Genomic DNA, 27,682 nt, shown 5'->3' with positions numbered 1-27,682 from the left:
GATTGGTAGTCTAAGGTTCTTTCCTCCAAAGCCTTTAAGGGTTTAGAGAGGCTTTATAGATTGCAATGAGATTGACATAGTTGGCAAAAAGAACAGTACAACTTAATGGCAAAGAGGTGTGAAAAGAGCAAAGATAATACTAAGTGCATAATTTTGGCTTAACCAAAGATCTATAATAAGGGAAATAGTGAAATTTAGTAGTAAAGCTCATTTGAAAGTAGAACTCAAAACTTTATGCGGCAAGTGCTAGAAATGTAGGTTCACTAGGTTGTATTTAGTATGTTCATTTATTTGGTTAAATTATAATTAATGTTAACATTAAACTAAATTTTAAGTTTGTTTTCTGACTTATCTTTGGACTTAGTGGGATTCACTTGAAATAACTTATTGGAATCCATTTTCTTTTCTCTTAAAAAGTTACATGTATTTTTTTCTTTTATGCAGACACTAAACATACTTAGATGCAGTATGACGGGGATGGGGGGGATGTAGTAGGTTTCTTCTTTAGCAAAATTTAGTTCGGTCATAATTTTTTTTTTTTAAGATTTATTTATTTATTCATACAGAACTGGGGTACAGGCCAGAGTTGCAGGGGCAGTGAGAGGATTCACCAGAGACAGAGCGGGGAGCAGAACAGGCAGATCAACGTAGTACACTGCTGAGGGGAGCAGCAGCAGTGGGCGGGACAGGAGAGGTCTGCCGCGCCATGTGGAGCTCCTCCGGGGCAGGCAGGGATCGAACTCATGTGGAAGTGGCTTTCGATTCTTAGTGCTGCACTTTAACTCGCTGCACCACCAGGGAGTGCCCAGTTCGGTAGTAATTTTGAGAATCAAAACTTGTTGTTAAGTCCCCAAGTTTAGTGTAGGGTTTTTTTGTTTGTTTGTTTTTTAATCTGGCTAAATAAACCTTTGGGAAGACTGAAAGTTACAGTCTGTTTCCATGTTCTTCACTATTTCTTATAATATATTGGGAAATTTCAGTGGCCACAGTTGAGGAAAACAGAATCTGCTTCAGAGATTTTTGAGACATATGTAAGTAAGCATTTCCTCTGATTGCTTACTAGAAACTTGAGGAAGAAGTGTGGTTTCAATGTAAGGCAAAGAAGGATGGTGAACAAGAGAGATATTACCTATTAATACTTGCTATTGGTACCATTGTTGGAAGAAATCTGAAGATGCATATATAATTTCAGTGAGAACCTATCAAGAAAGGTTATCAGTAGACATTTCCTTTTTGAGTGTTTATAAATTGCGTTGTGTTTTAAATTTTAGTTTCCATGTGTTCACTGCTGGTGTTTAGAAATATGATAGATTTTTAAGATATGGATCTTACTATATATAGTATTTTTTAATATGGATCTTTTTATCTGAGCTTATTAAACTCATTTATTTGTTCTCTTAGATTTCCTACAGATTGAAATTTCTTATCTAGACTATCATAACTGCAAAACAGGAAGTTTCCTTATTTGTTGACTAGTTTGCCTTTCCAGTAGTTTGGTAGTAAGAATGATGAGAATAGACATTTTGGCATGTTTCTGAGTTAAGTAGGAAAGTGGTCAGTCTTTGCCATTATGTAAATGCTAGCTATAGATACTGAGAAATATCTATCAAGTAGAGAAGCCTGCCCCATCCTCATTTGCCAAGAACTTTTTGTTAAGTATTTTTTATATTTATATTCACGAGGGATAACAGTCTGTATTTTCTTTTCATGAACTACTTTTGTCTGGGATATTTTTAGCCTTATAAAAGAGTTAGATATTGTTCTTTCATTTTTTACTTCCTGGATGAGATTGTAGAATTGGTGTTAATTCTTCTTTAAATGTTTGCTAGAATTATCCAGTGAAACCATCTGGGCCTAGGGATTTCTTGTCTAAGAGTGTTTAAATTGTTATAGACCTATTCAAATGATCTCTCTCATCTTGGATTAGATTTAGTGTCTTCTCAGTTATCAGTTGTAAAGTCCATAGCATTCCCTTATCTTTTAATAGTTGGAAAATCAATACTGTTACTCAGTTTCTTTCTGATTTTAGTAGTTGTGTCTTCTCTTTCTCTCTTTTCTCTCTTTGTCAGCCTTAGTGTTTTGTCAATTTTATTGACATTTTCAAAGAACCATCACTTCATGTTTTTGATTACCTCTATTTTTCTAAGTTTAGTTTCAGTGGGTTTTTTACTGTATTCTTCCTTCTGTTAAGTTTTCATTTATTCTTTTTCTCTGATGTTGGGAGCATTTTCGGAAGGTAGTATTTTGTCATAACTTAATTTTTTTCTTTTCTGACACTGGTTTAGCTGTGTCCTATAAATTTTGATATTATGTATTTTTTGTATTCAGTTTTGTCTTTTTACATTTTCCTTGAGACTTCTTTGACCCATAAATGTTGTTTATATACAAGTATTTGAAATTTTTCATGCCATCTTTGTTACTAACTTCTAATTCATTGTGGACAGAGAACATATTCTGCGTAATTTCAGTTCTTTAAGTTTTGTTTATAGGCTGCACTGTGTTCTTTGACTCTGGAAAATAATTATGTAATTTACTGTTATTCACTATACTATAGAGTATTCTATAAATGTTGATTACATTTTTACTGTAGATGTTATATTTGATTTCTTCTGTATCGTTGCTGATTTAGTTGCTTTTACAATTACTGAAGGACAAGTGTTTGATGCTGCAACCGTAATAGAAAATTTGGCTGGTCTTTGGTTCTTTCACTTTTTGCTCCCTGTGTTGTTCAATAGTTTGGTCACACACATTGAAGATTATAGTATTTTCTTGGTAGACTGACCCTTTAATCATTTTATAAGGTACCTGTATTGATAATATGCTATTTAAAAAAATCTTTGCATGAGTATATTTTTCCTCTTTTACTTTAAAATACTACATTGATATATATAAAGTATGTTATACTATGTGTATAGTTGAGTCATGATTTTTTAGCTCATCTGCCAGCCTGTCTTTTAATTGGTATGTATGCACCTTTCATATTTGTTATGTTAGTGCTTAAATCTACCATTAATTTTCATATTATCTTTTGAGATCTATTTTTGTGAAAATATTGTTGTTCTAGGTATTATGTTATATGTGCATAGTTTTTCTTTATAATTATTAAGTATACTTTTAAGTCCTTTTGTCTCTCCCATTTTGTAATATGTGTCTTTGGCATTTCCTTTCTATATGTTTAAGAACTGCATGAGACAATATTAGAGCCAGACAAGGATGGAAGCCTAGACTCCCTCAGTTGGTCTATTCTGATGGGAAGGAGAGCTGAGATCACAGCTTTTCTATTGGCATTTAGGAGGTTATTAGGTACAGTTTTTGTATAGGCTAGTTTAGCACTTATCTGCGCTTTTGTCAGGATATAGGTTTATCTTGAGACTTCTTTTTCTTTTGTTTTTGTCTGTACCCACTGGCATTTATGGGTGCTGGTGTTTCTATCACTTAGTCTAAGATGCTTTTAAAAAACGATTATTTATTTATTTATGCATATAAGAACTACTAGGGTATAGGCAGAGGTCTGTGTGTGGGGTGGGGGTGGGGGTGAGAGGATTTACCAGAGACAGAGGGGAGCAGAACAGGTGGATCTGCTGAAACACATTGCTGAGGGGAGGAGGCAGGAGTGGTCTGCTGACTCATGTGAGTTAGCTTCTTGGCTGGGGGTCAGACTGTTTTCACAGTGGCTGACTTTGGATTGATAGTGGTGAGACTTTAACATTTACCCCACCCAGGGAGGCGTATTATGAAAAGAAAACCTAAGGAATTCATTGATTGTTGTTGGATTTCAGGGACCCTCACAGGTCTGCTTTCTTAGCCCTATCTTTCAATTTCATGTTTGTTTTGTACGTAATACCCATGGTGTTAGCTTTTCTTGACAAGAGGCAGGAAAAGCATATCTATTCTAACTTGTACTGGAACTGGAAGTCCCTCTTCTATTAAATTTTAATCACAAGTATGTATTTTCTACTCTGTGAATGTCACTTAACAAGAAGCTATAGTTGACTGTAAGAAAAGTTAGGAAGCTGTTATTCTCTGAATGTTATGTTTAATAAAGAATAAGAAAAATCATTATTAAAATGAAAAGAAGAAAAAATTTCCTTATACAAATACAAGATGTAGAGGCTTATAAACAAAAAATTACCGTAATTTAGGTAGGATCAGGACAAGCTTTTAAGAAATGGGTTTAAAGGGAATGGGAAATTGGATAGGATTTTGACAGATGGCAGGTAGGGAAATAGAAAGGGGCATTTTAAGTGGCAAAAAAGAAAGTGAATAATACTCAGTTTTGCCTTTCTAGGCATAAACTCAAATGACAACTTGTTCTTACTAAGTAGATGCCTCTTGGCAATTGCTGGCTGGGTTGTCTGTCCCTTCTTTCTCATGCCCAGGTTTATGCTAGAGATCATGATTTGTTGGTGTTGTGATGGGGAAGGGGGTGGATATTGAAGGTAGATGTCATTGTTTTCATTTTTAAGATTCTTAGGTATTTGCAGTGTATATCCAGACCCCACATATGTGTAACTTCATCTTAACACAGTAACTTGATTTAATTCAATTTAAATCAACAAACAGAATCTGCTGTGTCGTAGGGACTTTTAGGAAGAAAGGTAAGACATTTAACATCTTTTTAAACTCCTTCCAGGTTCTAGGTATAGTGACATATATTTTTACTTAACATTATTTTGAAGAACTAATGATTTATCAAGAGATACTTTAGTGCAAAGTTGGTGGTTTTAAATATCATGTAAATAGAGATATTCAATTAAAGGAGTGGTGATAAGGACACCATCTTTTATGTTGTACCTTCACATCGTGGAAGGAGTGAGGGAGCCCTCTTGCATTTCTTCTATAATGGCATTGATCTCATGAGTAAGGTCTCTGCCTTCAAAACTCAATCACCTCCCAAAGGCTCCATCACTTACTACCACTACCCTTGGAGAATAGGTTTCATGTGAAATTTTAAGTGGACATAAATATTTAGTCTGTAGCATATTCTACCCCTGCATCTTACAAGTCAGGAAACAGGCTCAGGGTTGTGACTTTCTCAAAATTATAGAATTTATAGAAATGTGAAGGAGGAACATTTGTCTCCTGATTTGTAATCAGTGCTAGTTCCACAAATCTCCAGAGACAACTTATTTCTTTGAAAAGCAATCTGCATTTAGCTTATGTACAAATCTCTGAAAGTTTCTTTATCCAGTGCATGAGATAGATGTTTGGCCCAGATGACCTAAGTAAATGCTCCTTAGTTGAGCACTTGTTTTGTGTAGTTTTTGAACCAGAACATTTCTGAAATGGCAAATTAAAATTGTATCGATTAATTTGGAGAGGACATCTGTGACCATCACTTTATAAAATATTTCAAGCTAGTTTGCAAGTATCTATTACGTCTAAACTAGTAGACAAAGGTAATAATTTCAAAAGGTAGAATCTTCACTTAGTAGAATGGTCTAGTAAAAATCATTAGCTCCATTTCTTATAGCTGTTTTTTCTTTCACTAACACTGAAAATAGGACTTTGTTTGCATTTTAGATTCATGAAGATGGGGTTATTCTTACATTTAAAGAAGTATCTGATTATATTGTACTGAGCCATGGAATATTGGCAAAGAGATGACAAAAAGTTGTTTTGTTTGAAATCCAGGTTCATGAAATCTATATACAATAAGCAATCTTAGAATATATCCTGTCATATTAGTTCTGTGCAATGTTTATTGATCTCAAAATTATGCATACTTTCTTTTGAGAATTGAACTGGGTATGATGGTGATTTACATGTGCATTTTCTTTCTTGAGTGTTTGGATAGTTCCATTTGTGGATAATATTTCTTTCAGTCAGTGAGGAGGCTGAGAACAGATGTGAGGCTCTATGATTCTGTTTGTGTGACTTTCAGCATGATGGGTTTTATTTCTTGAAAATCTGGTTTTACCTAGAAAGTGAAAGAATTGAAGTAAATGACATTTCAGGTCTATTCTAATTCCAACAATCTGTAATTAAAATAAGTAAAGCTGAGAAGTCATAATTGCTTGAACTCTAAAAGCCATGCATGTGGCCTGTATGTCACATTATTGATATATCACTTTCACAACATCCTAAGTCTTTTTACTGCTGTGTTGGTTCTGCTAGCTTCTCCTAATGTTCTTTATTTTACTTGCTAATCCTCTGAAATCCTGTAATTTGAGAAGAAAAAATTTTATATGATAATTTTTTAATTGCTTGATTTGTACATGATGTAATTTCTGTATTAACATCTGAAGGCTCTCTTCCCTTTTAAATGTTTTCATTTTTTTAAAAAAGACTTGAACCTGCCAGTGAAGAAAAATATATGATGATAAATGTCATGTGTATCAGAAAGAATATTTCTTGTGTGTTATAGGGAAATTATTTTTTTCTTAAAATACATGAAAAAACTTGTTTTGATTTATGAGCTATTTTTAGTAATTTGAGCTACCTATATTTAAAAAAAAATCTGTCTTATTAACACTATTGTGTTACTTTTTAAAAAAAAATTGTGACTTTGGTTTCTCTATTTTTCGGTTCCCTTTTTTATTATACCTCCCTGCCCTGTCTCTTTCTGCACAGAGTGGGTATTCTGCTCCCTCCTTCTCTCCTTGGCAGGGCTCCTTCCAGGGGATCCCACGGACTGTTCCACAGCACCGCAGACAGAGTGAGTCTGTGTCTCTCACTCCTATCCTGCTCTGGCTTCCTGTTCATGGTATTTTCCTTCTGCATGACTTGTCCCTCCCAGCACCTCCTTTCCCATACAGAGTGACCTGCAGGCACCTGCTAAACCGGCACATCCTGGGCTCTTCTCTCTTAATTAACACTTTCTTTGACTGCATGTACATAGCCATCTACCTAGAGCCTTAGGAAAGCTATCCAAAGTTAATTTCATTCTAAAAATGCTGTTTAAACCTATTGCTAGGGACCCAAGACCTACTGACATGCATCTGTCTTCAATGCATTTTCTTTTTTCCTGACTTTGAAATAATTTCATTAAAAAATGGTTATGTTTTAATCTAGTTATGTTAAAAATGTACACACTATCTACAGTGGTATAATGGACAGATGCATACTGTTTAGGGAGCAGGCTTACTAGACCATTGCACATTTCTTCAAATATCCCTAATGCTTTGATTGCATTTACTATCATTTAAAAGCAAGCCTTTATAATAATGCTTAACAACTTAATACTTCTTTGTAATATATTAGCTGCTTTACGGTACTGAAGAAATGGCCTTTGAATATGCATGATTTACTAACATCTAATGATTTGATAACTACTTAAAATTTTTTGTTTACATTAAATATACTTTGTAAAACAATGTTTATTATCATTTTGTATTTTGTATTTAAATATATCTGGTAAGTTGGTTATATTTTATCTTTTTTGAAAAGTCACCCATAAAAAAGCTAACATTAATGAAAGAATATAAATATTGTCAATCAGTTCACTTTTATACCTTTTCCATAGATTTATCCTGATTTGTGATTCGTATCAGTTCTCTCATTAAATATTCTTAACCTGTGGAAAAGTCCAAAAGGGGGAAATTTAAGATTAAAGTTAAGGAAGGGGATTTATTTAAATAAGAGTTATTGCTTTTATTGGCAGAATTGTGAGGTATTAGCATGAATTACAGATAAGGTTTGAAGTTTATGTTTTGGCTATCAGTGCTTTTCTTTTCACACTTTTTATTTTGAAGAAATACAGGATTGTTTTGGAAATGTAGGACCATATCCTTCAGTTACGTGTTACTGCACCACACCCTCCACCAGGACACCCATAGCCCTCCAAATTGTATATTGTGTCCCTTCCCCGCTTTATTCTCCTCACCCTCTGCTAGCCCCAGTTCTACAGTCAGATTTTAGGGTTTGTTATGGTTTGGTTTTATCTGACCCTTTATTTTGTTTCTTTGTATTCCATATATCATTGATAGCACCCAGTACTTGTCTTTCTCCTAATTTATTTCACTTGGCATAATCCCCTCCATGTTGTCACAAATGAAGTGTTTATCCAAAATAGATAAATAATAGAATAGAGAGTTTGGATAGGCCTTTATTTCAAGTCATTTAATAGTAAGTTACTTTGTTTAGAGGAAGCAATGAGGAAAGCAATCCTCCTTTACCTCCTCCTTCCTACCATCTCTGTAAACCTTCACTTCTACTTTTCCAGTCTTTAAGTCAATTGCTTTCTTTTTTCCTGTATGTAAAGATTCCTTGTGCTAAGGAATACACTAAACTGCCAGTGACCTAATCTGATTTCAAAGGAGTTATAACAAATGATATTGTAGTCTTAGTTTTAAAGCAAGCAAATAGCAAGGTTTGCAGATTTACCTTCAATTAACACATCTGCCTTGTACTTATTGAAATATTTTTTAGGCTCTGTATTTCACCCCCAGTATTTTTCTCTTGCATTCTTTCCCCCCCTCAACTAGTTTAAATATAGAATTTAAATTTAAGTTTTATTTATTCTATATTGGAAATAAAGTTTCAGATTTATTTTTAAAATATGTTTAAGAGAAACTACTCATTTCACTAATTGTACAGCTTTAGAATTTTCTTGTCCATACTTGAGTCCTTGGCCTTCTAATTTCAAATGTTTTTTTTCCTCCTTTCCTCTTGGATTCAGATTTATCTTTTCATTTCCTACTATTTAGCAACAGTGGCTTGCATCACAACCATCAAGATCTGTCTTTATGACTTTCCAAGATTAAACCTCCTTTCTTTGCATCTCCAAGCTAGAAAAAATAAAGTTTTGATTCTCTGGAGCTTGGATTTCTTAGCATCTAAAAATTTTTACTGGCTAAGCTCAACTTGTACAGCTAAGAAAATTGAACCAGGGACTTTATTACTGAGACATGTTGGGCCTTGTTTATGAAAGTGACAGCTAGAGGACTTGCTCACAGATTTTGATAGCTCTTATTGAACTTGATAAGTTCTTTTAGAGGAGAAACTATATTATAAACTACTACATTATTTTGGAGTCAACTTGAAAACAGCTGAAATAATTTACTAATGAAATTATTATTATTTAATGATAAAATACAGAGAGGGAGAGGAGTGTGTAATTATGAGAGCAAATCCAGTGGTTTTTTCAGAGGGTTTTAGAAATATTATATACTATTCCAAATAATATAAAATTGTTCATAATATTTTTTAGTCATCATGGGCTGATTTGTGGACAAGTTAATTTTGTAAGTGATGATAGATAATTCAGAGAATTCTTGTACATTACAATGTTTCAGTAGTAATTCATTTCGGATACCAACTAAAACACCAACTTAAGTGGAATTCCTTTGTTCTAAAGTAGACATCAGGTAGGATTGCCTATTGCTCTTTAATAAAGCAATCTGTATTTTTTTTAAGGTTTTTTAATGTCTTACTAGCCCAGTAATTTCTTGATATATACTAGTCTAAATTTTTCATTGACATAATAATTGTTCTAATAGGAATTATTAATGACAACAGTCATATTTTCATTCTCCCCTTATAACCTTTCAGGGGAAGTATTTCACAAAACTTTTTGACAAGGGATGTATAATTTATTTTACATAACAACCCAGTATGTTTATTGATTGAAAATATGTATTTACATCTGATTTGTATGTGTATATATTTAAAATTCAGATACAATATTCATAAAATATGTGATACTTTCATTCTCCATTTTGTTTTGTTTTTATTCATGTGCTATCATTCTATGAGCTTTTATTAGTGAATATTTCTTAAAAGCTTTTTTTAATAATACATATAGAATACTAGTTTAATTTTTTCCTTTTATTGGGCATTGATGTTATTTCTCTTTTTCCTTATTAAACAGGAATATGATGGCAGAACAGTTTATCCTTGTGTTTAAATCAGTATAAGCATTTCTCTGTACTTGAGTAGATTTCTAGGATGGTGTGACTTAATCAAAGGCTATATATACTTTCTAGAAACAGAGTATATTATGCTTATAAGGTGTACATTAATGTGGCTTAAACTGATTGGCTCCATATGTGTCTGCAATCACTGTATATATGATACTATCAGTTTCAGTGCTTTACTGAGAAATTAGCTCTGGGAGTGACTTTTCATAAAAATAAAATATTATTTCAATGAGGATATTTCAGTAAAATCTGAACAACTTGATGAAAAACTTTATTTTTTTGAAGTATGGTTAATACAGCATATGGCACTGTGCCCATTTTTGCAGCTAATTTCATATGCTGTTTAATACAGTCATTGGTTAACTGATTAGAAATGTGCATCAAACTCATGGTCCAGGAGGCTGTCCCATAAACTTAGGCATGGGTTAATGTTTATCTTAACACATTACAACTATGAGAAAAATGTAGCAATTGTTTTCCATACTAGTCTTTTATAATGACTTTCTCTGCTGATTGTGATTGTTTTGTTAGCGTATTTGTTGCTGTTACATAGTGCCTGCAGTCTCCTCCTCTGGATAAATCAACTATATAATGGTCGCATGAATTGTATTATTTTGGTGTTATTTAGTTTTTTCTGAACTACTCTGCATCTCAAAATAGATGTTGATGGACTCTGTGTCTTAAAGATACAGACACATGAAAATTATGCATTTTACACTGATTGTACCTGTATAGTAAATGCTTAATCACTTTGATAGTTTTTAAAAACATCTAACTGTCCAACTTAGAAAAAATTGTTGAAATCATTCTGGAATTTGTTTACATTTAATTTATACTTATTAATCAGGTAGGTATTTTCTCTAAGTTTCCTGTGATCTAGAGGCACCATTCTGAGACTTAGAGGAATAAAAGTATTCCTAATTTCCAAGAAACCTTGGAGACTGATTGGATTCGTATCAGTTATAGAACAGAATCCTTTATATCTACTTACACTAGGTGTGCAGTTTTGCCTTCCATCTCTATAGTGATGTATAGAACCTCACTTATAATTTAGGAAAGACATACATGAAGATTACATTACACTTTTATTATTCTGCTACATAATAACAGTAATAAACATAAATTGTAAACTAACAAGTAATGAGTTGTATTTATGATGTGCAAGACACTGAAATTATTGAAAAATAATTTCTCTCATGAAAGGACATGAGACTAAACCTTTCAGATCTTTGGAGTATGAGCATTATGTGAAATTTTTTTTTATTTTTTATTTTTTTATAAAATTCAAGATAATCCTTTTAAGTATGAGAAGTTTGAAATTTAAGAATTTTTATATACACTATTTAGTACTTATTGCAAGTTACTTAGCAAGGGGGTTTAACTATTCAAATATGTACTCATTTTATACAAATATATTAAGTAGAAAAACACAACAAATACAAAACAAATACTTCTGGCTGCTCTCCAGTCATGGCAATTCCTTGGTGTTGTGTGTGGTCTCTGACACCATTGTCCTGTCTTTTTCTTGTCTCTGCTCTCCCATTATGCCATTGGCAAGGAGTTGAGAAGTTAGTCCATTACTTCTCTGACAAAGCGTGGTACAGTACAATTTTAGATTTTTTCTTACCACCTTCCTCATAATCACTTTTGTTTTTGTTTTTTTCCCCCAGTTTGCATGATGCATGTCAGAAGCCTGCATGAACTTACAGGCATGTTACATACAAATGGCTTCATTTCTACCTTACTTTTAACCTTCAAAATGAATTTAATAATAAGTATAACTTGGATGTACCAAGAAAATAATTTTTAGATAATGCCTTTGTGTGTTGTGTAGTAGCAATTGTTACATTTTAGAACATCTGCTTTCTATTTTAGCAGATTAATATACTTAATAAGGACATGATGTTTATAGCTTCTATCTTATACTGGTGGGAACACTAGAACAAAAATGTTTGTAGAAAGTTGTATGAGTATTTTTTATTATATGAATGCTAGAAATAGTATGGAAGCTGTGAGGTGCAGTTTTTTATTTTTATTTTTATTTTTTTTGTTGTTGCAAAAGTGCCTTTCTTTGTATTCATTGTATTTCCTACAGTGGGTCACTTGGAACCTCTTTTCCAGAACTGTTGCTCCACAGTGTGGCTTGAGTTTATTGTCAGAGTTATCCTGTATTGGGTTGATCAGCCAAGATGGAGATAGGGCATTATCCAGGAAAGTCAGTACTTCAGTGTATTGTTTTTAAAATAATCATTTGGGCTGTATTGCACATTTTGAACGTTTATAAACTCATTGAAATTATTCAGATAGCACAGGATAATGTTTTAGCACTGTATTTTAAATTCTCTGTCAGTTTAGTCTCTGGCTTTGTCATTTCCAGAAGTATGTGACTTGTCAAGCATAGTTGACTCTTTTACAAAAAACCAGACTATACCCACCACCTATCATCTCATCTATGCAAGTATAGTAATTTCACTGTGAGTCTTTGGAAAGAAAGGAAATTTCTCATTAGAGTCCAGAGCATAATCTTTTCCACATATTTGTAATGTGGAGTTACTCAGGCATTACTCTGAGCATTTAGTATGCATGTTATTTATTTTTTACAATAATTCAATGAGGCATAGATGTTATTCTCAAATAATGAAATGACATCCAAAAATAATGAGATAATTTAATAAGTATCTCATTTATAGTAAGTGAGGGAGCCAGGACTCAAACCCAGATTAGTTTGGCTCTGTCAGCTAAGTGGTTCAGGATTCAGCACATATATTTGTATGTAAATACTTTCTGAGCTTATCTTAAATACATGAATACCTTGCATTATTTTATTTCCCAGAATCTTGACTTCTATGCCATACAAGATAGGCTACTCTGTCTTTAAAACATGTAGTTATGACTAACATTATTGAAATATGTATTTGAGACCTAGAAACCTCTTATTCTGTAGAAACTATTATTATTCTTCTATAGGATGTATCCTTTGTTCCTTCTTCCACCCAATCCCCATTTACAATAGGGCTATAGCTTGAATCATTTCATTCCTTTTAATAACCATAGGTGGACATATTGTGGACGCTTTGATTCTGTAGGAGAGCCTGCACTATGTGTTTCATATATATAATTATATTTAATTATTTGAATTGGAAACAAGCTAAATGCTTGTTAAGAGAATTTCCCCAAGTCATTTTATCCCCATCTGTGTCATCTCCCAAGTATAAAGACATTTGTTACATAGCTGGTTGGTCATTATGACAGGTGTTATGTTCACGAGTAGTTAAACCTTCCTGCTATCCTTTTAAACGTGAATCATTAACCCTAACATTTAGAAAAAACATTTTTGTTCTATTAACTATTATTTTAAAGATATTTGATGATTAGTGCTGCATCATTGACTTAATAAGGAAGTATCATTATTCTTTGATAATTTATTACCAAAGAAGAAATTTTGGTAACTCATTATTTATATTTTATTTATTCACTCACTTAGTAAATACATATTTGATCCCTACACTGTACTAAAAAAACTAAGATTATCAACCACAGCAACAAAAAATGAATCAGGTATAGTACATAGCACATAGTTATCTTTGTAAGCAAACCAAAGTAGACATTTAAGGTTATCAGGATGATGCTTACAATTTCTTTGCACTGTTACCAGTAGTGTCTATTGCTGACACTCATGATCTTGGCACTGATAGCTGTTAAACATCTGAAATTTCGCAGAATGGTGTACTGAAGTATACATATCTAACTAATGTAAAATGAAGTTGCTGAGTCCAGTTAGAAGTTCTTAACTCTAAGTTTAGGGTTAGATCTCACAATTTGAAGCTTCCATAACTAACTCTTCTGCAAGTACGAAAACTCTACTTATTTCTGGCTACAGGGGGTTTCCCAGTAGTTGGGTGAAGGTGAGAGGTAGGGAAGGGATGCCTTGGCTGCTGAAATATGATTGTAACAAATTCTTTAGAACCTATTTTATGTTTGTTTCAATACATCTGACAGTTCCAAAATGATAAACCTGGAGTGCATCTTTAATTCTTCCCAAACAACCACCTTCTGAATCTTTAAATCATCTCAGGTTTTCCTCCAATACCTAATTTTAGCCCCTTGTAATTTATCACTGAAGCTAGTAATAATCACTAACTACTTGGTTATTCTACTTAGTCTCATTTGCTTCCATTACATTCCTCACTGTTTCTTACTGAATGAGAAACATATTGGGTTTCTCACATCTAAAATCTAAAATACACATTGGGTGACTGAATAACATCTTTGCCTTTAGAAGATCACTCTGGTTCTGTTACAGAGTAGCCCAGAGTGGACTGGCCGCCTGTCTGTGGGGCCTCACCCATGTGCTCACAATTTGGTTATGCTGCAGGTACACACAAAAGGGTCAATAATGGGTTTATTTACAGAGGGGAAAGGAATAGAAAACAACCCAGGGAAAGGAATAGAAAACAACCCAGGGAAAGAGCACAGGATACAAAGTAACTGGAATACCTTATGGCTAGGCTGACTGAACACATCGTTTCCTGAAGGAGAGAGGGAGAGATGCAATCACGCCCTATTTATCCTCCAAATGTCCCAGAATTCCTGCTAGCTCTGCCCTTGGGTCCTTGCATTCTCTCCCTGGTACTGCTGGGAGTTGTAGTTTCCAATCACTGGAGTATGGGATAGTGTCCAGAAAGCTGGAGTAGGGGGTGGAATCCATAAGACTCTGCAGAGTTCCTTTAGGACATCCTTCCCCTTAACAGTTCCATGCATGAGAAGAAACAAAGAAGCCATTTAGAATGGGAAAGACAGGGTGGAGGTAAAACAGCTCCAGGCTTAAGAATAATGTGGAATTGCCCTGGGAGAACTTTCCCCACAATTTGTGATCAGAATTTGTGTAATACTGATTTATTTATTCATTAACAAATTTTCTAAGCTACTATGGTCCAGGTACTGTTCATAGCACTGGGAATACAGTAATGAACAAGACTTCTAGATGGCTCCATTCTCATATAGTGAATGCTCTAGTAGACCTTAGATTCTAATGTAATTGTCTGAAGGTTTTGGTTGCAGTTAACAGAAACCCAACTTGTTTAAGAAATTGATTGATTCCTAACCTTCAGTGCCTAATGAGATGTGAAACTGAAGAAGAAATTTAGAGATCACATGTCATCTGGAACTGAGGACAAAATTCTGAGCTACTTATGACACTCTGCATCTGCCTCTTGCCTCTGCCTTTCTGCATGTTGGCTTCTTTCCTTTTGCAGATAAGAGTTCTTTATATAATGGGGGGAGGGGGAATGTTCACTGTAACCTTAGCTTAGCAACCCCAAGAGAAAAATACTTTCTTTTCTCAGTATCTGCATGACAATCCCCAAGAAGGCCCCTCTAGCCCCCGCTTGGGTCATTTTCTCACCTTTTGAACCAGATAATCATTGTTGCCAGAAAGGTGAAGAAGCATGACTGGCCAGACTTAGATCATGTGGCCACTGTTTGATGTGTCACTGTGTACTGTAAGCAATGGCTCCACCTAGAACACATGGAGAGGAGAAGGAATGTCCCCTAATAGGAGAAAAGCAAGAAGATAAAATATCAGTTATCCTGCCATGAAAGACATTTGCCCTAGAGCCTGGCAGGTAGTAAGTATAATAAGGGGTGACTCAAAGTCTTGATAGTACTCATTAAACATGGGGGGAAAATGTCTGTGCTTTGTCATCTTCTGACTACTCCCCACTATAGTGCTATGTCCAAGAGGAAAGCTCACTCCTTCAAAGTCAGGAAATACTTTTCTTAGTGGTGTAAGGAGATGCCTTTTAATTTGATGTGAATTTCAAGTGCTTTAGTAGTACCTGTAATCTTGCCAACACCCAAAGTGGGAGGTTTTCTGCATGTCAAAGTAACTGAGGATAAATGTATCAAGACATTTATTTGGGAATGAAGTTAGGTATCCTACCTTCCCCTTCTTTGAGCCAGTGGCCCTTGAGACAGTGATACCCCTATGTTAATAAAGAGTCATCCACCTATTGGCCTAGTATACTCCCAAAGAGTTTGTCATTCAATTTTGCAACAAATGGTATAACTGCGTGTGGTGTCCATTGTTTGTTCAAGACATCTCCATGAATGTCTGAAATTGGACTCAGTTCCAAGTGGAACTGCAATACTGCGATTCCGTTCCTTTCTCCCTCAGTAAATAATGGATTGTATGATTCCTCTACATACAGTTCATTAATGTTCTTTATAATCCGTTGCACAGCCAGAACTACCTAACCTGACTTGAATTCCTTTATAAGATTCCTCTGCACTTTCCCTTCAGTACTGTGCTTTCAAATTTTAATAATTTGAAGTTACTAGAATATACCATGTCTCTTCTGTTCTTAGTATTGCTCCTTTCTCCCCAGCATATTGTTCTCTCTTTTTTTTTCTATTTGGAAAGCTCATAATTGTTCTTTTGAAATTTAGTTCAGATGTTTGAGATTCTTGGATGTCGTTAGTGACCTCTTTGGTCAATCTTACGTTTTTGTTTTATTCCCTTATGAAGCTATGATTGAGACATGGTGTCTCTTGTTTATGACTCTCTGTCACTATACCTCTCAATCACAGGAACAACCTTTTTGTTCACTTCCATATTTTGCTATACTTAATGCAATGAGTAATGCAAAGTACATATGTTTTAAAAATGGTCCTTGGTTTTTCATCCCATTGGTTTTATTATCCATGAGAACATGGGTTCTGTCTTTTTATATGTAGAATTCTAAAAATATAGTGAATTTGGGCAGTATGAAGTGTTAGCATCTTGCCTATATATATTAGTACAGTTAGGTGTTTAGAATTTGGGGAAATTGTTCTACTAATGACAAGATATAATAACATACCTCTGCTGGTGTGTTAAGAGGTTAAGTAGATAAGCTTGTTGTTCAGCTTGCCATTAGGTTATTAATTGCATCCCAGCCCCTTAGTGGACAATCACTTTTACACTGTCTGTCATATATCAGGAGCATGTCATTTCCTTGGTGCTTGCTATAGTCATTTTTTAATCTTAAGAATTTTATTTTGCTTTATAGTAATAGAGTTGATTTCCAAATTAGCTTTTATACCAGTAAAATAAACTTTTAATAGAAATAACACCTTTATTATTTACCATGTAGATAGAAACTATTGATTTATTTAATGCAACTGATAGTTTATACTTTTAAATGTAATTGTTAAAACTAACTCAGTTAAAAGACTCAGTTTTATTATTTCTCAAAACTGGATTATTTTCTCATTATTTAGTTTTATTATTTCTCAAAACTGGATTATTTTCTCATTTAACATCTGAAAAGGAGCTTTTGGATTAAATATAAGCAATATGTCTTTCATGACTGTCTGCTGTGTTTCCATTTAATTCTCTGACAGACTGCTCAGTAGGGTAATCTGCAGTTACAACACTGTGAATGGATAATATCCAGTAAGTTCCCAGTGCCCCTTCTCTGGAAGTTTGCTTACAATAGTGTATTACTTTGTCTTAATTAGGAAATCATACCATTTTATGCTTTGAGCTGATAGCATCTATGCATACCTTTTTTTCTTAGTGATGATAAGACACATATCATATGCTTTAATTGTTTATATTTTCAAAGGTCTTAAGTTACCTTAGGATTTTTTAGGATTTGAGACTATACTATCATTGTTTTTGAAGGTGACAACAGGTAAAAAAGGAAAACAAATTTCCATTGAATCAGCCATGTGACACTGCATTTTTCTCTTTCTTCTTGTTCCTTCCCCACCTTTGCCCTTCTCCCTGTAGGTTTTGATTTGCTTAGTATGTTCCTGCTTTATATTTTTACTAATCATTGAGTATATGATCATTTTGTTTGTTTAGTTTTCTTTATGGAATTTGAAGGAGAATCTGTCGAATTAATTATATGGTGATCTTAGTACTTTCCAACATGAAATGCAGTTTATTAATCGCTGTTGTGATTTTTTTTTAATAAAAATGTCAAGTGACTTTAAACTCTAGGACATTTAGATTGAAGCAACTACTTTGACCCTTACCTATTGGGCTTATTTTAAACAACCTAAAATAAATCTTAGAGTAAAATTGTGTATGTATTAATTTTCAATAGCCACTATCTTGATTTTTTTAATAGTAAGTTAAGTTAATCCTATACTTTCATAGTCAACTATCATGAGTCAGTGAACATTGTTCTTAGTCTCTTATAAACCTGATACAATCTAATCCCTGGCTGCTGGCCCTGACCATCCATCATCCAGTGTTAATTCAGAGAAAGTGGTAAAACACAAGTATTCAGTATCTACAGTTGAGCTCCTTCTTTTGGAGAAAGTAGAAATAACTGTGTAGATTTGTTTGTAACTTGGTAAAGTAAAAATAAAAGTTTTGTCAGTAAAAAATGGTCCCCTAAGGTTCATGTTTAATTGCCAATCTTTATGATGTTTTCAGCTCACATTATTTAATACAAGTTGTATGAAAGAATGAATGAATGAATGTGTGTGACTCATTTATAGCCACCACCCTGTATGGGACATGACCAAATAGGCTCTGACCTATATACTTTTATCATTTGGCCACTGAAAAATAGTAACATTCATACTTCTTATTAAATGCTCAAAAGTGACAGGAATTGTGTATTTCTATTGATTCATAAAGAATATAGGTATAGATTGAGCTCCAGCGTGGTACATAAGAAGTATTTTGAACTTTGAAATTTTGCTGTTGGAGGCTTTTCAGTTTTAGCTCAAGTTGTCGGCATAGTTGTTTTATTCTTAGCCGTCATTCAGCAGTTTGGTCAGTTTTTAATTTTACTAAATGGAACTTAACTCCTAAGCAGGGTAAATCTATTTTCCATATATCAGCCATAACAACCTTAGTTACTCCCTCTTGACAGTGAGACAGATAAATAAGCTATGGCAACATTTTATTCTGAAAATTTTCAACAAGATACTATGGCTAGGTTAGCATCTGCTAAGTGTTTTGACAGGTTTTTGTTCAGATAGAATTTCACATCAATTGACAATATAGTTTTCACTCTAAACTGCATTTATCTGCTCGCACTATTAACTTTTCTAATAGGAATAGCATCTTGAGTCTTAACAGTTCCTCCAGTCAAATGTGATAATTAGCATATCAGCTTTCTTTATTAAAAAGTATTTAAAATGGGTAATATCCTGGAGGTCACATTTATGATATGAATGCTTTATGGAGATTAAATTGAAGTATTACAGAACCATTTTGTTAAACTTTTATGTATAAAGCTTTAAATACTTAACGAGTTAATTAGGCAGAAATCTTATATATATCAGTAGTAATCACTACTTTAACATCTTTTCCTGGTTGATTTTATATCTATTTTGGTATTTACTGCCTGTATCATTTTTTGTTTGCATCATCACTTTCGTATGTGTCTCATGAATTCACCTGAATATTACATTTTATTTTTAATTTAAAAAAAACCCACATGCTTCTCATATTAAAACATTCTGAGTACCAACACAGCCTAACCGTATCATATATTATGTGTGACATTTGTAAAATGTTGCTAATGTTGTGTTTAATTTTAATAGCCTCAAGTACTACAGCCTTCCAGCAGCCTTCCCAGACCCACAGACAGCGCCCAGGGAAAACTAATAAAGCTGCAACATACAGAGGCCTGCAGTGAACGCACAGTCCAGAGCAATCTTCAGGGTATTGCACATCTGGATAAAAGCTTTACACCCAGCTTGCAGCAAGAAAGCAACTGTGGTCTGGAAGACCAGCCTTTTTCATCAAGCCCAGAATTTGCTAAGGATGTAACTAAGAGTACACCTTCTGAAGCAAACTTGCACATGACCACGGATGCTCAAGAGCCTTATTATTTGGCGAATAATCAAATTAGTGACATGCAGTTGGTACCTACTTCTCTTTGGTCACTTCCCCAGTCAAGTACAGTAGATCAGGCTAAGAGAGTTGGAAGAAACCAGTCTTCACCTGAAGGGTACACGTCTCAGCCTAAGCCCTCGCAGCTTTTTAAGCCACCCATCTTGAATTCTTTGGTACCTCCTCCAGTTTCTGAATCATCTTCAAGTAGGACTCCCACTTGTAAGAAACCATCACTAATCACACCATGTAATTCAGCAAAACTTCAGCCAGCATCCAGTCAAACAAATCTTGCAAATAATTCAAATACAAAGGCATCTAAGCTCCGTCCCCCTTCTGGCTCTTTCAAACAAAAACAAATTAGCAGCCCCCTAGTTGAGCCTCAAAACTTCCAGGCCAAGACAAGTATCCCAAGGCCATTAATAAGAAGAAAAGAAATCATGCAGAATCAGAATGGCAATTTGAATTCTGGGGATTGTTTGGCTTCTAATCGGTATTCTCGTCTTCCTAAACCAAAGATACATTAAGTACTTAGCCATCACCTGCCAATTTGTTCTGTTTTGTTTTGCAAAAACAAAAATCTGTTCTGTGATAGCTTTATGTGCAATTTGCTATACCATAATGGAGGTTCCATTGAAAGTCTGCAAATCTTAAAATTAAAATGTGGAAACTTTACCTAGTTTGGCTCTTCCATTTTATATCCTGGTTAAAGTACATAGCATTTGAGCATATTTGTCTCAGGTAAACACAAAAGTTTGCTTATCCATCTTGGATGCCTACAGAAGGCTCTAATCATGTTACCCTTTTTTCATCCCTCTGCACATCAGAAAACTCTTAATACTCCATTTAGCAGGCAAGAACTGTGCTTTGCTGATTTAGTCTTTTTAGACCTGTATTAATTGTGGTTCTCAAAGCCTCATCCTTTTTCGCTTGTCCCTTCTGTAAATATGGCTACTATTTTACTAAAGGTTTGATGAAAATGATGATAATCTGTAAGCAGAGTTCTGGATAGTGATTTGTATATTTTCAAGGTCTATGCAAATGCTCTGTGATGAATAAAGGAGATAAGGCTTTTAGTAGGAAATCTATGTAAGTTTTATTTTTCATTGCTAGGATCACAAGTTAGTCTCAATATTTATTTATTTACCAGAGCATTTCCCCAGGCTAAAAATATTTTATATTATATATAAATAAGTTATAGCTTACAGTAATGGCTTGTTTTACACACGCACACACCATCCTATTTGTATTTATTTTCGCTACTGGATAAACTTGGAAAGCTTAAGACAACACCTTGAAACCTGTACCTACAGAGGTATTTATTTGTAACACATGTTGGTGCTAGAGTTTTGCTGGTAATTCAGTTTTGAACTTTACAGGCTTTTAGGTACATGGTAGCTATTTTAAGTTTCCACAGCATATATTAAGTCTCTGTGGTAATGTTTATATTTATTGACTTTTATGCTAATATCCGCAGACTAGAATAATGGGTTTGAAATGTTTGCATAACACTTGGATGGGCTATAAATATACCATACAGGGGGATTTAAAATGGTTTTCTATAATAAATCAGTTAAAATATTTTGAATAATTATGTTTAAGTAACATCATTTTGAGAAAGTGATATTCACAATAGTTTTATTTTCCTGAGTTTTCCCGGCCTATCCTTTATGTTGATGCATGTTTGAACAAGTTTCTTAAAAAATAGGTTTGGGAAGATAGAATTGGAGAGGCAAACTTGTGTCCTATTAAAAGGTATTGAAAGATATTTCAATGGCAATATATTTATTTATTTTTAATGGGTTAAGGAAGTAGCTGTGGAACCTCCAAGGGACCATGCACACTAGTCTAGTCAGGCTTCAAGCTGCTCAACAGATGATTCAGTATACTTTCTCCCCTGCTCTCCCAAATCATGTGACCTTGAGGCTATTCACCTGTTGATGCTTTAATTAAATTAATGTCTTTTAGATAGATGGGTATTTTGGTTTGATCATTTTTTGCTAAAAAATGTATCAGAAGAGGATAATGACCAAAAAACTTAATGATTCAAATTTCTAAGAATTTCTTTAAAAAATGAGCATTGGTAAATTATCTGCCCTTTTGAAGAGAAACAGCAAGTGTTTCAGTGAAAATTTCCACAAAGATGTCTACTACCATTTTGATTCAGTCTTCCCTTCCCTGTCAACCATGCGAGTGAAGTTGGTATTCACTAGATACAAAGCCTTTTTTGATTTGGTAGTAGGTGAACAGCATAAATATGTTATCTTACTCTCAGTTGACTTTGGCTGCAGAAGCACTAACTTTCAGAATTTTTCACATAGTCCAGACCTTGTTAGTATAGTGATAGACATATAAGCAGAGTTCTTTTTTGTTTCATAGACATGAGCATTGATGACTGCAGCTGTAAATGATACATGGGGTCTTTTCATGTTGAAGGAGAAAGAAGAGCACTGATCTCATATATTGCAAAGGGGGTATTATCAAACTATGTTTTCTTGAAGAAGAGCATACAATGAGCTTGTTTGTTTTGGTTTATTTAGAAATTGGTGTAGACAAGTAGGCCTTTATTCCTAGAGGAAAAGCTTTAAATTTTTGCTTTATTTTTAATCTCTTAGTCTGAAGGAAATGTCTTTACTATATGAAAATGTTGATTCCTGACTTGTTTAATCTAAACTTTTTCAAACTCTTTTATTTTTTTCTCCTTCATGAATTTGCAGAAATACGTTATAACCCATCAGTTCAACTTCTCTGTGCCTTTGTTGGATCTTATCTTGGCAGAAATCTCATCAGAATAATTATGAAACAGTGAATTTAACAGAAAAAGTAGGATATATGTACAAAATAGTATTTACCTGCAATCCTTTTTAAAAGCTGCAAGAATATTATGCTAATCTGCTTCTCAGTAAATGTAAATTTCAGAAACGAAACAAGGATGTAGCTTGCTTTATTAATCAGAGATCACTCAGTTTTGGCTTGATCTCTGTTTAGTGCTTCTATAAGTGACTGTGTCAAATCCTCCACTGGAACTTTTTCTTAGTTCTTGTAATACTGGTAAAGATGGTTGCAGTATATGAACTTAAGTCCTGAGGAAGTTTTTGGGGATTAGTTAAGTTTCACACTTGTGAAAGAGAAGGTTCAGGTAGTATGTAGAATAATACATTTAGTTGTTACTGGGTGCATATCAAATTCTTTAAAGGAAGCTTTGTTTAATTAGTTAAAGAATACAGGTGAAGATGATTTTAGAACATTAAATAAACAAAGGATTATGTATTTACATCATTAAGAATGTTTCTAATAACTGAGACCCTCTAGCACTTTTCTTTTGGAGTCTCATTTTAATTTGTGCAATATTTTCAGGCATATAGACTACTGTTCATTGTATTTATATAGATATTAGGGAACTTACTAAATATTTTAACAAGTAAAAATACGAATATGAAAGAAAATATCAGATTTGCACTTTAAATGAGCTTCATTGCTTGGAGTTGTGCCTGAAATATGGAAATGCCTCCTATTGGATGTGGCTTTCTTTGTTGAAATGAATTTCTCTTTAATTATAGCTGTTTGAAGTACAGCCTTTCACAGAATTATATCCTCAGCATGCCACTTTTTCCATTAAATTTTTTAAATATTTCTTCGTCTCCACTGAAGTATTTAACTGTACATCAAAGAGAACATTAAACCCCCTATAGCTGTAAATCCTAAATCTTTCCATGGCATAAGTGGTGTTACAGACACACAGGTATACGCTTCATTTCTGAGCAGGGTTGTCATGATGTCATGATGGTTTTTTGGTCTCTAGGATGTAATTTGGAATCACCAAATAGGCATTTAGTGAAGACAATGAAGACTGCAGCACCATTTCTGTTTATTCTCCATCTCACCCAGTAGTTTTCATGTTTATAAGTTAGTTTGGGTGGTTATATTTGCATGCTTATGCACACATTTGAAAATCGGGTGCATAATTATATAGTTGTAATACAAATACATGATGTTTTTCCTTGGGGATGATAGCCTTGCTATTGTTCCTAATTCTTTAAATTTTCCACATCTTTAAATTTTTCTGCTGCAGCAATTTGGATAAATTATTATAGTGGGTACCAATCTAAAGCTATGCTATTAACTAAAGATCTATCAGATATTTTAATCTTTCTGGGATAAGTCAACCCAGTTTCTCCTTGGTAAATTATTACCATAACAAAGTAATACTGTCCCTAAAAATTTAAAGTTGTTACATCATTACCAACTAAAGACAAAAGTCCACAGTCTTTAATATCTGCCGTATTGTTTTTCTCATTGATTTTAAAAACCAGTTCAAAGTAACTGTTAGAATTTGCTTGTAAAATGAATTATCAAATTGGATGTAAAGTCTCTTTCCTGAAAATGTTGGCATAGTAAATAAAAATAAAGTTCATAATTATAAAACTTTCCTTGTCCTTCGCAACGTTGACTTGATCCATGGTATACTTTTTCCCTGAGATCTTTTTTCCACAAATACTATTCATTGATTTTTTTCATATGCTCTTCCTTTCACATACACTCCTCTACACATCACATTCCAAGCCCTGAAATTGAACACCAATTTGACTTGACCTGGTATTGTAAGGGGGAAAGGATGTCCTCATCGAACTCTACAGATACAGGTTTCATGGACTCCACCCCCACCCCAGATTCTGGAACTACAAATTCCATCAATAGAGAAGCACGCTGGGACCTGAGGGTGGAGCTAAGCAGCTGGGTTGGTATATAAAACCTGACTTGAGCTTCAGGGGTCTCTTGACCTGTGGCTGGTGGCTTGTCTCTTGACTCTTCACTGGTTTTCAGCATGCTACTGGGGTTCCAGGTCAGCGGAACTGGTAGGACACATTAACTAATTTATATCTCTTTCCCTGAACTACTCATTTCCCTTTCCCCTTGTAAATAAATCCATTATTAACCTTTTTGTGTGTTTGCACCTGCAGTTAAATCTTAAGCGCACAGGTGAGGACCGACAGTCAGGCTACCCAATTGGGTTGCCCTATAACCGTACTGTCAAAGACTTTGTAAGTCATCTGCTACTTGGGGCTCTATTTTAATTAGATACCCACTTGTTTTATTTTCTAAAGTTAAGTATTTTCACTTTTTATATTAAGGTAACATTGATTACACCACTATATATGATTCAGAATTAAAATATCCCACTGACTCAGGCGTATGCTACAATAACACACCTTATATATTTGTTTTATAAATAATTGGGTTAATGGATTTTTACTTGAAAAGTATTAGTACCTTGGGTTAGAATGCTACGTAAAAGAGGAAATACTTAATTGCTAATTATGAGGTATTACTGTATTTAATAGCTTCATGGAATAAAGTTTTAATGAAAATTTATGTCTTTTAGGAAAAAAAGTATTTAGTATATTTTTAATTATAATTTTTTCTAATTTAAGTATATGTGAGATTCAGTCACCTGTCCAGCTAAACTTTTCCCCTGAAGTTTCATTTCACCCTGGGATTCAGACACCTTGCACTGCTTTCATCTTTTGCTTATATTAGGTTAATTATTAGTTACATGCCTTCATTGCCCCTTGATAACCTGGCCTTTTATATTCTGATTTTATACAAGAACTCATTTAGCCATATTGTATATTATTAACAGCTGTTTATGTCAGTTGTTTTTTCCTTAGTTGATTAGTCAGTATTGAGTTTTGAGATGTCTTAACTGTTGTATTCTTCCTTTCCTTTTAGAACCATAACCCATCAGGTCTTGCTTTCTGAAGTTCACCTTAGATATTTGTGTCCAGGTTATGTTTTACTTCCATCCCATTCTTTATTATTTAGACAAAATAGTTTGGACTGGTTGATATTTTTGGTTACCTGCCTTTTGGTCTCTAAAGAGGAATGTAGACCATCTAGAAGAATATTTTTCTCATTGGCATGAGTTGTCTCCAAAAGCAACTCACAGAACTTTAACCATAAAAATAATATTGCTATTTTCTGTATTCTGAAGTATGACTTCTTTTCTAATCCACATGTAACTTAATTCATATATCCATTTTGACTAAGAGTAGTGATGTTTTGGTGATATTTTTAGATGATTATGGTTTTCTGCAATAATATATCCCAAGTAGCTAATCTGGTAAAGCAAAAGGTAACTGTTTTCTCTGATTCCTCACAGTAAACATTGCTGAAATGCATTGTATCTGGCAGGCTCTGGGTTTAATATTTTAATTTAGGATGAATGAAATGGTCTCTGACATAGAAGAAACCAATTTTTAGTAGGGCAGACATCCCCAAATAAAGAAATGTAGGAGAATTAAATGTACAATAAAGGGGTTTATGATCACTTGTGAATTTATCTTCAAACTTCATTTGAAGCAAACAAGTATATATGTTAAAATTTAAAAATTACAGCTAAACAAAAATTACATCATTACCAAATAATATGTAGTAGGCAATTACATTAAACTGAATTGAGATGTTTTTAAGTACATAAGTTCAAATACTTAACAGGATATTCTCTTGACAGTTGAGGCTTTGCACTTATATATATAAATTAAGGGTAGTTCAAGTGCAAATAGAATTGCAGTGAAAACAAAAATAATAGGATCTGAGATGAAATATGTGCATGTTGTTCCTTAAATTATATTCCTGATAAATGCTGAAACGCACTCCAATCTTCCTGCTACTCTGGTCAGGTTCAAAGGTCTAGGGCTGTACAGTACCTTGAGGGTATGTTTAGGAAGGGATATGAGCACATGACAGCTCATCTCAGTCTCCCCTAAGGTCCCTGGACCTTGATCCAATCACTCTCATTTCAAAATGTGAGCAAAAGAGGGAAGGAGTGGAATACAGTGTTTTCTTACCATTCAGAGCTCCCTAAGAATTTAAGGGAGGAGCAGACTATAGACTTAAAATATCATTCGTGAGTATTGCAAAAAATGTTACGTAAATCATTGAATAGATCAGCCACAGATTTAAAAAACGACAAACACAAATATTTTCTTGTTTGCTATAGTAGTCAGATGTAAAATAAACAATAAAATCATTTACATATCTTGATAAACAAAATGCTACTTAAAATAATGCAAAATTAGAAATAAATGTCTGAATACAGAATGATTAAATTACTTAATCTATTTGACAATATTTCTACATAGAATACTTTTGAAGTCTACTCAGTATATTCACATTGCAACATTTTATCAGTATCTTCATTATAATGAAAAAGCAAAATAACAAACCTGAATGCAGTCCACTCCTGATGAATATGTGTTCATTATAATTTTCTACAGAACAAAACATGTTTGTAAGGGCGGTAAGAGTTACTGCTTTATTTTTTAATCTTCATTTTATGTATTTGTATTTTTAAAATTACGAGCCTGTACTCTTATAATCAGAGAAAGTTGTTTTTATTTTCAATAACAAGCATTTCTATTGCTTAGGCAACATTGTAAAGAACTTGGCACATAAACATTCAATAATTGATGTCCACCTCTTCTCGCCCTCCCCACCCACCAACATACACACTATTTTGAGTGTGGAAGAGCAGTCTATGGGCAGGGAGAGTTGGGTCACCTTGTCCATAGGGATTTCTAACTTTAGTCAGTGCTGTCGCCACAATCCTCTGTTCCTCTTAAAATTTGGGGCCCAGTCGGTCCTCCCTGGTGGCGCAGCGGGTTAAAGCACAGCACTGAGAATCTAAAGCCACTTCCACATGAGTTCAATCCCCGCCTGCTCCGGAGGAGACCACATGGCGCGGCAGACCTCTCCTGACCCGCCCGCTGCTCCCCTCAGCAGTGTACTACCATGATCTGCCTGTTCTGCTCCCTACTCCGTCTCTGGTGAATCCTCTCACCCTCCGCAACTCTGGCCTGTACCTCAGTTCTGTATGAATCAATAAATAAATCTTAAAAAAAAAAAATTGGGGGCCCAGTCATCCCTCAGCCCAATCCACGGGGGCTATAACTTAGTAAAATTAAGGAGGATACATAGCAAA

The 27,682-nt window shown here is 34.1% G+C and overlaps 1 protein-coding gene across 7 annotated transcripts in view; it reads left to right on the top strand.

Moving 5' to 3' along the window:
- Window positions 1-24,127, top strand: part of CCSER2 (coiled-coil serine-rich protein 2) — a 94,063-nt gene extending 69,936 nt beyond the window's left edge. The window contains exons 10-12 of one of the 7 annotated variants that reach the window (XM_012723679.1): window positions 6,610-6,706; window positions 11,419-11,458; window positions 19,410-19,561. In XM_012723679.1, coding sequence (XP_012579133.1) covers window positions 6,610-6,706; window positions 11,419-11,458; window positions 19,410-19,473 — 201 coding nt within the window. In that variant the 3' untranslated portion in view covers window positions 19,474-19,561. Of the gene's footprint in view, window positions 1-6,573; window positions 6,707-11,418; window positions 11,459-19,409 lie in introns of all 7 variants that reach the window. The other 6 variants (XM_012723681.1, XM_012723678.1, XM_012723680.1 and 3 more) reach the window with 6 other exon arrangements.
- The last annotated feature ends 3,555 nt before the right edge of the window (window positions 24,128-27,682 follow it).

The sequence above is a fragment of the Condylura cristata genome, unplaced genomic scaffold, assembly GCF_000260355.1.
Source record: "Condylura cristata isolate star-nosed mole 26May11 unplaced genomic scaffold, ConCri1.0 scaffold00011, whole genome shotgun sequence".
Lineage (NCBI taxonomy): Eukaryota > Metazoa > Chordata > Mammalia > Eulipotyphla > Talpidae > Condylura > Condylura cristata.
This window is presented reverse-complemented; position numbering and strand designations above follow the sequence as displayed.